At 44.0% G+C, this 12,226-nt stretch overlaps 1 protein-coding gene across 1 annotated transcript in view; it reads right to left on the reverse strand.

Annotated features, from left to right (window-relative positions):
* Positions 1-12,226, reverse strand: part of EP300 (EP300 lysine acetyltransferase) — a 75,662-nt gene that overhangs the window by 3,479 nt on the left and 59,957 nt on the right. Inside the window, exons 23-31 of the mRNA XM_024737410.1 lie at positions 9,764-9,831; positions 8,438-8,588; positions 8,171-8,317; positions 7,397-7,510; positions 6,268-6,433; positions 5,320-5,484; positions 3,568-3,729; positions 807-1,088; positions 5-540 (exon numbers count right to left, since the gene is read on the reverse strand). Coding sequence (XP_024593178.1) covers positions 5-540; positions 807-1,088; positions 3,568-3,729; positions 5,320-5,484; positions 6,268-6,433; positions 7,397-7,510; positions 8,171-8,317; positions 8,438-8,588; positions 9,764-9,831 — 1,791 coding nt within the window. The remainder of the gene's footprint in view (positions 1-4; positions 541-806; positions 1,089-3,567; positions 3,730-5,319; positions 5,485-6,267; positions 6,434-7,396; positions 7,511-8,170; positions 8,318-8,437; positions 8,589-9,763; positions 9,832-12,226) is intronic.

Here is a 12,226-nt window from a genome sequence, read left to right on the forward strand (position 1 = left end):
CTGCGGGGTGGTCGGCTGCTGGCCGGTGGGCGTGGTCGGGGTCGCTGGCGTCGGGGAGGGCAGGCCCTGCTGCTGCCCCACCACGCCAGCCCGCTGCATGCTGGCCATCCTCCTGCGGAGCATCTGGGCTTGCTGGAGCCGGTGCTGTAGCTGCTGCTGCCGGAGCTTCTGCTTGATGTTGAGGCAGAAGGGCACGGGGCACTTGTTCTCCTGGCAGTGCTTGGCGTGGTAGCAGCAGAGGGCGATGAGCTGCTTGCAGATGGGGCACCCTCCGTTGGTCTTCCGCTTGCAGCCCTTGGTGTGCTGCACAACCCGCTTCATCTTCTGGCAGGAGGGCAGGGAGCAGTTGGCATTTCGGCACTGGCAGGCGTGGACCAGAGACTGGATGCACCGCTGGATGCTCAGGCGGCGGGAATCTCCCGGGCTCTGGGTGGCCGCGGCCTGCTGGTTGTTGCTCTCGTCATCTAACCCGAGACCGAGTTTCTCCATTTTGTGGTCATGGTTTTTAGTGTTATAGCAGGTGATACACAAATCATAATCCTGGGGGAAGACACAGGTGCAGGTCAACTCTCCAGGATTAAAGTCATTCAAAAGTAGTTACATACTCTGCTTGGGCTAAAAAGCCCCGTTTTAGAGAAAGTCTCTAATCAACTACTCAGATTTGAGACCAGGCCCCACCCACCCCGTCCTGTTACTCACCAGTGGCCCCGGAGCCCAGGAAGGCCCTGCAGGCCTGCATAACCTCTGTCTGAATTGCATCTCAGGCACCTGGAAGCCCCCCCGCCCCTCCCCCGTCGGGGGCCTACCTCGCACACGGTGCAGTGCCAGCGCGTCTCCACGTGGTGCTTGCACTCGTTGCAGGTGTAGACGAAGCGGTCCTGGCTCTGGGTGTGCAGCTCCACCAGCATGCACATGGTGGACCACTGGGCTCTTCGGAGTGAGGAGAACTCCAGGTGCTTGTCCCTTGCGAGGGTGAGAAAGGCATCCCGCCCGTCCATCAGGTCGCAGGGGATGAGGGGGTCGGGATCAACGATGGGAGGCAGGGAGTTGGCAGCGGGGCCGGCGATGAGACGGATCACAAAGAAGACCTGCAAAACAGACAGTCTCATCCTGACTCTGGCGCTAGAGCACCACGGGGCACTGGACCAGATGCCACGGACGGGTGGGCCAGGCTGTGCACCTGGGGGGCCGGGACGCCTGGCTTAGTTTTATGACCACCTCGCAAGGTTACATGACATGGCCCTTTTTCTCCTGCTTCACTACCTCTGTGCTCTTCTCTGGGACTTGTCTACGATGGGCCTAAAGAATCTACATCTTATGTTTTCTACCTCATTCAATAATTTCTTCAAAAGAAGACTGGTCGGGTACAGCACCGTACAGTGGACATTCTGCCTCAAAGTGGTCTACTTTAAGATACAATCCATGGTTTAACCTGACTCTAATCATAAGGAAACAGAAAAATCCAAATTGAGGGACATTCTATAAACAATTGGCCTGGAGTCTTCCATGTCATGTTAAGAAAGTAAGGCCAGGAACCAAAACATGGCGACTCGGCATGGAGCAAGAGAAGCAGGCCCGAGACGGCAGCAGCAGGCAAGGTTCCTGAGCATGAAGCCACAGCGCGCTCATGTAGAAAACGCCCTCCTTCCTAGAAGGGACTTGCTGCAATAAAGATAAAGAAAATGTAGCAGAATGTTAACAGCTGGTGAATCTAAGTGAAGGCTATGGGAGGGCATCTTCTATATAACTTTCCTGTAAGTTTGGAGGAAAAAAAAAGTTGGTAGGGGTGGGAAAATTTAAAAAAGCAAAACCTCCTTCGTCCTTGCTACAGAAACAGCAAAAGTTGAAGTTTGTTCACTGAAGTTTAAAGACACACAACCACCATTAATTCCCATAACCACTGGTGTAAAGGCTGCAAGAGGAAGCTCGGATTATATATGTAATAATAAAATGTAAAATGAAACCTTCAAGAGATCAAGAACTTGTAACTGCTGTATTGCCCACTATATTCTACCAGTTTTTCAGAGGCTGAAAATCTGTGCAAACTGGCAGTAACATTTGTTATATACTTGGGCAGCAATGCTGGCATAAAACAAGAGTCTAGAAAAAGAACACAGGGACTTGCCTGGCAGTCCAGTGCTTAAGACTCCGTGCTTCCACTGCAGGGGGCGTGGGTTTGATCCCTGGTCGGGGAGCTATTAAGACCCTGCATGCCACACAGTGTGGCCAAAAACAAAAACTTGAAAAAAACAAAAGAAAACATAGGACAAGAGTGCACACACTGACTAAAGACATATAAAAACAGATGCCGAAAGTTAAATACATCAAGGGAGGACTGTGATGTGTGTGTGACCTTGTAATACTGGGTGTTACACTGTGGCTCAAAGAAAGCACGCATAAAGCAAGAAAGAGCATTTTGAAAATGTGATCATACACAGGAAAGTACTTGATCTAACAAGTAGGGAATGTCTGCAGCAACCCATTCAAAAGAGGGGCAGATAAAACCATCTGGTGACTCCCTAGGAAATCTTCACTATGGCCAACCATCCAATAACAACCATTATGACTGATTCCACTGTATGTCACCCTAGAGCTAAGACAATACTTGAATTTAACCTAAATTAACGACCTTAGATTCTAACTCCTAACAGGTGACTACTACCCACATCTTCTTCAGATGATGTATCCACAACTTAAGTCACACCTATTATGACATACTCTAAGGGCTTTCCCCAACTGCTGTTATGATAGAATTCTGTGACACTATATATTGCTCAAAACAGCTGACAATCATTATCTAAGTGAGGCATCCACACCTTAAACCAAAACTTCAAGTCCCCTCTCCACATAATGGCCTCTTCCTATAAGAACTCGACTATGATGTCTGAACAGAGTCATACATGTTAAAAAAAAAAACAACAACAAACTGACATGAATTACCCTTCAAGACTCCTCATCTTAGCAATGATGACGTTGGGGGAAAAAGTCCAACACACCCAGTTTTACTCCCAAGCTACCTACAACAATAAATAAGCAATTTAAATAATGAAATAATTCAAAGTTTTAACTTTGCTGAGAAGGTGTTACAGGTGCATATATGAAAGTTTAACTTTTCTTCAATTCTCTACACTTCCCAGTTCCCTTTCAGGAAGGCAAATATTCATTCATTTTGCCAAAGTTCCATTAGAGACAAAGTGGAGTGGCCAAATGGAGTTCTAAGGAGCTTGGTCTAAAACAAAACCATAAAGATACCCAACAAGCCAATCTCCTGAACAATGGACAGAAATACAAACATAAAAGGATCACAAACAACAGGGTCAGACAAACTATGCTTACACTTTCCCAGCACCATCTAGCTTTATAACAGCTACAAATCAAAGACGGCTTACGTTTCCTATTCTCAGCACCCACTCTAGCCATCCTCTTTTTGCCTTCTTTCCCCTCAAATGATTTTCTTCCTTCTGAATTTCAAATGGTCTGGTGCTCACGTCATAAATACCAACCATGGTGGAGAGCTTTTGAGAAATCCTGCCCTGTTCTTTTCCATGCTTGGTGGCTATATCTTACCTCTTTATGCTTCTCCATGGTGGCATACAGTTTTTGCGAGAGGTCATTGGATACATTGGGCATGCCTGGCTTCTTCTTATTGCCCCTACTCAGGCTGCTCTTGTTTTTGCTAGTTTTCTTATTATTCTTCTTTTTAGCATTTTTGCTGTCTCCCTTTGTCACCTGCAGGTTAGCACAAGAGGACGAGAAAATGTTAACTATTTGTTAAGAGATTTAAGAAAAAATAATGGTAAAAAGACTCCATTTTTTTTTAAGACTCCATTTTTGAAACTAGAGTTCATAACCTTCCACCTTACACCATCTGCTCTCTTCATTCATCCTGTCTTTTTTAAAGCTGTTATTTACAGTAAACTAAAGTTTACTAACGTTTTTGCACTTATTTTCTCCCAGTGAAGAATGTCTCCACTAATGTCTCTTCGTTAAGACAATGGCAGCCTTAGCTTTTTGGCCAGAAGACCCTGCAGACCAAGGAGACACCTCAGGTGGACCCAGGCTATCCCAGGTTTGAGGACAAGAATGAGGAGTGAGTGGCAGTGTGGGGCAGTGAAGTGCACACAGGAGCAGGGAGCCAAAGGCCTTGGCTACATTTCCTTCTGCTCACTTTCTAGAATTTTATGGGCCTACTATTATTAAAAAGAAACCTTGAAAAACGTTCAATCGAGGAGTTTAAACTGCAGGCTGTAAAGGGTTTTTATTAGACTATTTAAGGGTGACTTTAATAGTTCAGACTCAGCAAGGGCAATCTAGATAAACTATGGGGAAATAAATGACAAGGAAAAGCTCCTCAGATGATCCGTCTACAACATAGGTTCTGTTTGGGGACTGGCAGACTCTGGCCCAGACCTGTTTTTGTATGGCTAAGAATGATGGTTTTTATATCTATAAAGTGTTGTTTAAAGAAAAAAAGAAAAAGAAAAAAACAGAAAAAAAGAATGTGCTGGAGACAATATATGACCTGCAAGGCCCAAAATATTCATAATCTAGACCTCTGCAGAAAAAGTTTACCAACCCCATGCTCTAGATGGGTAATTTTCTCAGTCTTCCATTACTAGAAAGCCAAGATTCCATTTAAAAATGAGGTCTGGTACTTCCCCGGTGGTCCAATGGCTAAGATTCCACGCTCCCAATGCAGAGGGCCCGGGTTCGATCCCTGGTCAGGGAAGTAGGTCCCGCATGCCATAACTAAGACTAAGACTCTGCGGAGCCAAATAAATAAATATTTTTAAAAAATGAGGTCTGGGACTTCCCTGGTGGCACAGTGGTTGAGAATCCGCCTGCCAGTGCAGGGGACAAGTGTTGGAGCCCTGGTCTGGGAGGATCGCACATGCCGCGGAGCAACTAAGCCCGTGCGCCACAACTACTGAACCTGTGCTCTAGAGCCTGCGAGCCACAACTACTGCAGCCCGCCTGCCTAGAGCTTGTGCTCTGCAACAAAGAGAAGCCCCCACAATGAGAAGCCCATGCACCGTAACAAAGAGTAGCCCCTGCTCGCCGCAACTAGAGAAAGCCCGTGCACAGCAACGAAGACCCAAAATCAGCCAATCAAATCAATTTATATATTAAAAGAAAGAGGTCTGATGCTAAAAAAGGCTTAAAACCACTCAACTAGAACCACAGTAACTTATCTACGCCAATATTTCTTGCCCAACTTGAGGAGCTGAGAGCTTTAAGACCATGTTGAAAACTTAAGCTCACTTCTGGGTTATACATGAGAATAGGTAGAGGCTGGAAAGGGAAATGCAAAGCCCTCACATCTGTGCTTTCGTTGCTCGTGTTCTCCTCTCGCTTTCTCTCTTCCTCCTCCTGTTCCAGTTCCTTAATGCTCTCTTCCAGTACATTGGGCCAGAAATCACCTTCAAAGTAAGGCAATTCCTTTGCGCTTGTTAATCGATCTTCAGTAGCTTGTTTAAAAATATCCTGTGAAAATATCCGTGTACAAATAGGAATTTATATATTAAAAAAAAACACGTTTATTATACAGAAGCAGTCACAGCTAACGGATGCAAGAAACATGAAGAATCAGATGTGTCTTCTGGAAGATGGCAGAGATTTTATACCCAAGTCTGATGTCCGGGGAGACATTTAGTGTCACAAACAGTGAGAGGTCTGGTCTGAAATCAGTATTTCTGGTTCCTCTTTCCTCTACCCACGAGGACAGGGAAATTATCCGCCTTTACATAACCAAGTGGCAAACTATCCTGTCAGGAACAATGGCAAAGGCAGCATCATTCACACCGTGGCTTCTACCACTCTTGAGACAGAACGCGGTGCGACGGGAGGCACACCCGCCTTGCACACACCCTTGAAGTATCAGCAGTTCCTACTGAGAAATATGTTCAAAACAACCCCGATTACAATTACTGGAAACCACATGGTTAAAGAATGATTTGCTGGGCTGCTTAGGAAAACACCCATTTCATGTTTTCCTCCCCATGAGTAAAAACAGATAAGATATTTAGTAGTTCAAGTTTCTTAACATGAGATACCCTACAATCACAAATGGCTATTAAATATTTTGCCAGATCCACTCATCTTAGTAATTCAGGAAAGAAAATACCTGCTATCAAATTAGCTTAATTTTACAAATTACATGGAAGAGGGAGAACAAACAGAAGATTTCTGTTAAGATAGTAAAAAGAGCAGAATACAGAGCAGCAGGATTAGTCAAGCCACAGTTCTATCATCTCCCCCACTCCTGACCTTGTAGTCGTGGACAATTCGCTCGGATACAGCCTTGTCGAGCATCTTTTTGTACCACTCCTGCAGTCGCTTGGGCTTGGGTATCTTCTGGTCGGGGGGGTGGCAATGGAAGATGTAGTCGTCTCCTTCACTTGGGGGGCATGCCCAAATATGCCCTGTTGTATATCTAACAACACAAAGAGAAGGAACATTCAAGAGAAAGATCACCCATCCTAGAAAGAATGTTATACTTTAAACTACAAAGTGGAGTCAGTACAGAAACCAATAATTTCCCCGAGATAACATGAAGTGTGCAATCCACATCAGACCAAAAGTCTTAGGCCAGGGACTTCCCTGGTGGCACAGTGGTTAAGAATCCGCCTGCAAATGCAGGGGACGCGGGTTCGAACCCTGGTCCTAAAAGATCCCACATGCCGCGGAGCCACTAAGCCCATGAGCCACAACTACTGAGCCTGCGCGTAGCAACAAGAGAAGCCACCGTAATGAGAAGTCTGCACACCGCAACGCAAGAGTAGCCCCCGGTCGCGGCAACGAAGACCCAACGCAGCCAAAAACAAAAAAAAAGTCTACCAGGCCAGAACTAGGCATAACCCTGGATCAAAAAATTCCCAAATTTGCATTTAAAGACCAAACAAAAGCTACAATGCAAAGGAAAACGAATCCATGTCAGCAGGAGGGCTAAATGAAATGCAAACTGTTAAAAGGAATAACCTGCAAGGTGAGGTGGTGAGGTGCTAAATATTCTCAAGTACATATATACCTTGAAGGTAAGGAACCAGTCTGATGAATTTTTTTTATCTCCAGACCTTAGTGTGATTTTGGTTTTGATACTCAGGTGCAAAAGGACCAAGTGCAGGTTAAGGTTCTGGCCCTTCAAATCAAACTGTACCTAATAGCTTAACTGAATAAAATAAATCTGGGATGGGTGCAACTACGGTCAAAATATTAAATTCTTTCCCACTGGCAAAATTAACCAACGGTCTCCAAATTATAGTTCCATTAGATGAAAGCCAAAGTTGAGGAAAAAAGACCAAAAGTCACATATTTGCATGTATTATATCTCACCATAATATCAGTGGTGATTAGTTTAAAACTAATTAAGTTGTTTTGCATTTGTTTTTATGCTTACCCTAATTTCTTGACGTATTCCAAATACCCAATTAGAATTTCATGATAGACTGCAGTCCTCAAGCATTTAGGACGGAAGAAATGAACACTGTCCAGGTATGATATGTACACTCTCCTATACCAAACGAGGAGAAAGAAGCCAGGTCAAGTCACGCAACGAGTTCCTACTGATGTGGCTAAAAACACCTTCTCTCTTTTCTGTGCCCTTTGCTGACCTTGTCATTTTTAATGCTTATCACACAATATTACAGTTATTTAGGTAAATGACTAGATTGTGAACCCGTCGGGGGGTTTTGTGGGCCTGTGGCTCTATTACAGTCTCAGCACCTAGCAGGGCCTGAGACACAGTATAATCAGTCAGTATTGAGCAATCCAAACATTCTGGCAGCACTCTTATTCTGGCCTTTATACTATTTTGGAAATGGAGAATTCTAAACCATATTCTACCTCATTTGTATGACATTCTTTCACGTACATCTCAGCAAGGTACTTGAAACAACCTAGGCTTAATTACATTTTCTGAAAAGTCGTCAGTTTGTTTCCTATTTTGTGTTTTAGGCTGCTGTTCACATCCCTTTCCCTATTACTGTGACCACACAAGAGCAGTATTTTCTAGTTTTGTTTTTGTGTTTTGTTTCACTTCAATACTACACACTTGAAAACTTGCATTTCCAAAACAAGCACATCAAATATTTTCTTGTCCATTATGCTTGTTTACCTTACTATAACTTCAAACTCCCACGCAAATTAGAAAGTAGCCATAGTAAAGTCTTACCTCTGGTTGGGCGGGGGGCAGTCAGAACCATACTCTTGAACGTGCATGCCAAAGAAACACAAGTCAACACCATCAATCTCCTCAAAGGCAAAGAGGGCTTTCGTTCGATATGGAAAGGATTCTGCCATCTCTCCACTGTCTACAAACCTACACAATTCATGGTGGAGGGAAAGACCACAACGTTTCATTCAGATTAGATTCATCAACAGTAACTGTGTATGAGCAATTGTGGATCCACAGAGAAGAAAAGGGGAAATTATTAGGTACCTTGCTTTCATGCCTGGTTTGACTTCCACAGTTTTGTCAGAAGCATGAACTACTCTAACGGTGACCTCTCCTGACTCAGGGTGATTTTGTCGCCTCAGAAAGTCATTCACACGATTCTCCAGAAAGGTGCCAAGCCTGGTAGATGGCAACCCTAAGAATTTAAAAGTTAAAAGTTCAGTAGTATCTAAGGTGCAAATTTATTACTATCAGTCTTAAGTTTCAATACCAAATCTCATTTCTGCTTTTTCAATACTAACAAGATTACTTGCTAGATTTTGTTAAGTTAGCAATCTAGTTAATACTTAAAAAAAAAGATTTAACGTGGAACACTTCACGAGTCTATCATCCGTACAGAGCGCCATGCTAATCATCTCTATATCATTCTGATTTCAGTATATGTGCAGTTAAAGCAAGCAGGGTAGTTAATACTTTTTAAATGTTATTTTCCCCAACTTTTTATTTTGAAAAATTTTCCTTTTCAGAAGAGTCAAAAAACAGAACAAACACTCATATGCACTTTGCCTCAATTGCAGTAATATTTAACAACTGTCGGGTGCTTTGATAAGCTTTACAGAGGATTAAAAGCAACCTGTAGATCAGCAAAAACCTGCAAAGGCATCATTCTACAAAACTAAAACTGACTGCCATCCCCACCCAACTGAAAAGATCAGACAGGTCTAAATGCAGTCCCGACTAAGGGTATACACAAAACTGAGGGTATCATTCATGAGATGGCAATTCTGGGAAAGTATTTCCACATCTGGCCTCCATCAGGATACGTGCAGGAACAAGAAAAACATATATCCTCCTTCTTATAAATAACTAGATCTAATGATTTTCACACCAAAAAGTACATTACAGTTCAACTTTAAGTACATCATGGAAAAATTATTTGGTTTTAACTTTGGTTAAATATTTCAAATAGGGGCTTCCCTGGTGGCGCAGTGGATAGGAATCTGCCTGCCAATGCAGGGGACACGGGTTCAATCCCTGGTCGGGAAGATCCCCCATTCCGCAGAGCAACTAAGCCCGTGCACCACAACTGCTGAGCCTGCACTCTAGAGCCTGCGAACCACAACTACTGAAGCCTGCGCCCCTGGAGCCCGTGCTCCGCAACGGGAGAGGCCACTGCAATGAGAAGCCCGCGCACCACAATGAAAAATGGCCCCCACTCAGAAGCGAAGACCCAATGCAGCCAAAAAATAATTTTAAAAATTTTTAAAAATTTCAAATAACGTTGAAACAAAATAATTCATTCTGGATGTTTATTTTTAACTATGCTTCAGTGAAGCTTTGCCAAATTTTACCTGTAAGAATGAAACTTACTTTTAGCAGAAAACTTATTTTCCTTTCTAGTTCGTGCAGTCTTCTTTAAACAGCCATCACAGACAAATCTAAAATGTAAACCAAGACTTTGCTTAAACAACTTAGAGAAACACTTGAAGTAACGTATGCTATAGAATCTATCTTATGTATGTGTAAGGTTGAAATTTAAAAGACAACCTGGGAGCAATATTTCTAAATACACAACGAAAAGTTAATGTAACCAATATACACAGAGCTTTTAGAAAACATTAAGAGAAAAAGGATAAAAAACCTAACTGAGGGCTTCCCTGGTGGTGCAGTGGTTAAGAATCTGCCTGCCAATGCAGGGGACACAGGTTTGAGCCCTGGTCCGGGAAGATCCCACATGCCGCAGAACAACTAAGCCCGTGCGCCACAACTGCTGAAGCCCGCGCGCCTAGAGCCTATGCTCTGCAACAAGAGAAGCCACTGCAATGAGAAGCCTGCGCACCGCAGAGTAGTCCCCCAGCTGCCACAACTAGAGAAAGCCCGCATGCAGCAATGAAGACCCAACACAGCAAAAAATAATAAAAAAAAAAGAAATAAAAAACCTAACTGAGAAATAGATAAAAGACATGAAGAAATGTGAAGGGCATATAAATTGGCATACATGCAACGCACAAAGATGTTGAAGAATCACAGATTAAAGCAGAAAATTTGTGTTATGGCCAATCACATTGGCAAAAGTCTATATGCTACCGGTGGGAATGTAAATAAGTACGTTTTGAAAGCAGCACTAATATTTTTTTTTAAAAATATTTTTTGACTGCGCTGTGGGATCTTAGTTCCCTGACCAGGGATTGAACCTGTGCCCCCTGCATTGGAAGCCCAGAGTCTTAACCACTGGACTGCCAGGGAAGTCCAGCACTAACAGATTTTAAATGTACATTCTCTTTGTTTTTGCAATTACATAAGGAGATGTGCATAAGTAGAATTTAAGTACTCATCAACGCCTGGCTGACCTTCAGTTGCAAGGATCATTGCAACTCCCTTAATTATCCTTACCCACTCTGTAATTAAGGAAAGCACTAAAAAGGCCTATCTAAAGACAAGCCATACAAACATCAACTACTGCGCTTTTCCTTAGTGTTTTTTTTTCTGGAAATTTGTTAATTAGCCTCTTCTTTCCTGTGACCTCCGAACTAGCATCAATAGTCAGTCCAGGGGACTTTCCTGGTGGTCCAGTGGCTGAGACTCCACGATCCCAGTGCAGAGGGCCCATGTTCGATCCCTAGTCAGGGAATTAGATCCCACATGCCGAAACTAAAGATCCTGCAGCCAAAGTTCTTGCGTGCCGCTACAAAGATCCCACATGCCACAACTAAGACCTGGCGTAGCCAAATAAAGAAATGAATGAATGAATGAATATAAAATAAAAAAAAAAAGTCACTGGAGGGAAAGCAACCTAGAAAATAAAGCTCTTAAAACAACAACAGTCCAGGAAAAGAGCAGAGAGTAGATATCCATTCAAATGAGTCATTTAATACACAGATACTCCCCCAACCCTTCCCTTGGAACAGAGCTGGGATCAGCCCCATTCCTGGAGAAAGAGAGGTAGCCCATAGCAGTAAACACATAAGTGTCACAATGGACAAAAATCCACTCACTGCCCATGAAAGGCACTGATGATGTGCACCCTGGGTAAATATGTGGAGAATATTCAGAAACAGAACACGAGGCCCAAGAATACCTAGTTCATTGAAGTCCGTATCTAGTCATTTTCATGCAACTTTGCCTTTCACTGGACAACACCTAGTTAACTATTAACCAACTCCCCAAAAGATTTTATGTTTGCTTGCTTGCCTGTTTATTTATTTATTTATGGCTGCGTTGGGTCTTCGTTGCTGCGCGCAGGCTTTCTCTAGTTGTGGCGAGCGGGGGCTGCTCTTCGTTGTGGTGCACGAGCTTCTCATTGCGGTGGTTTCTCTTGTTGCGGAGCACGGGCTCTAGGCGTGCGGGCTTCAGTAGTTGTGGCGTGTGGGCTCAGTAGTTGTGGTGCATGGGCTTAGTTGCTCCACGGCATGTGGGATCTTTCAGGACCAGGGCTTGAACCCATGTCCCCTGCACTGGCGGGCAGATTCTTAACCACTGTGCCACCAGGGAAGTCCCCTGGTTAGGATTTGATTTAAAATCTTTTGGGGGACTCTCCTGGTGGCACAGTGGTTAAGAATCTGTCTGCCAACACAGGGGACACAGCTTCGATCCCTGGTCTGGGAAGATCCCATACGCCTCAGAGCAACTAAGCCCGTGCAACAAAACTACTGAGCCTGCGCTCTAGAGCCCGCAAGCCACAACTGAGCCCATGTGCCACAAGTACTGAAGCCCGCGTACCTAGAGTCTGTGCTCCGCAACAAAAGAAGCCCCTGCTCGCCGCAACTAGAGAAAGCCCGTGCACAGCAACGAAGACCCAATGCAGCAAAAAAAAAAAAAAAAAAAAAAACCACA

Source organism: Neophocaena asiaeorientalis, unplaced genomic scaffold (assembly GCF_003031525.2).
Source record: "Neophocaena asiaeorientalis asiaeorientalis breed wild unplaced genomic scaffold, Neophocaena_asiaeorientalis_V1.1 scaffold242, whole genome shotgun sequence".
Classification (NCBI taxonomy): domain Eukaryota; kingdom Metazoa; phylum Chordata; class Mammalia; order Artiodactyla; family Phocoenidae; genus Neophocaena; species Neophocaena asiaeorientalis.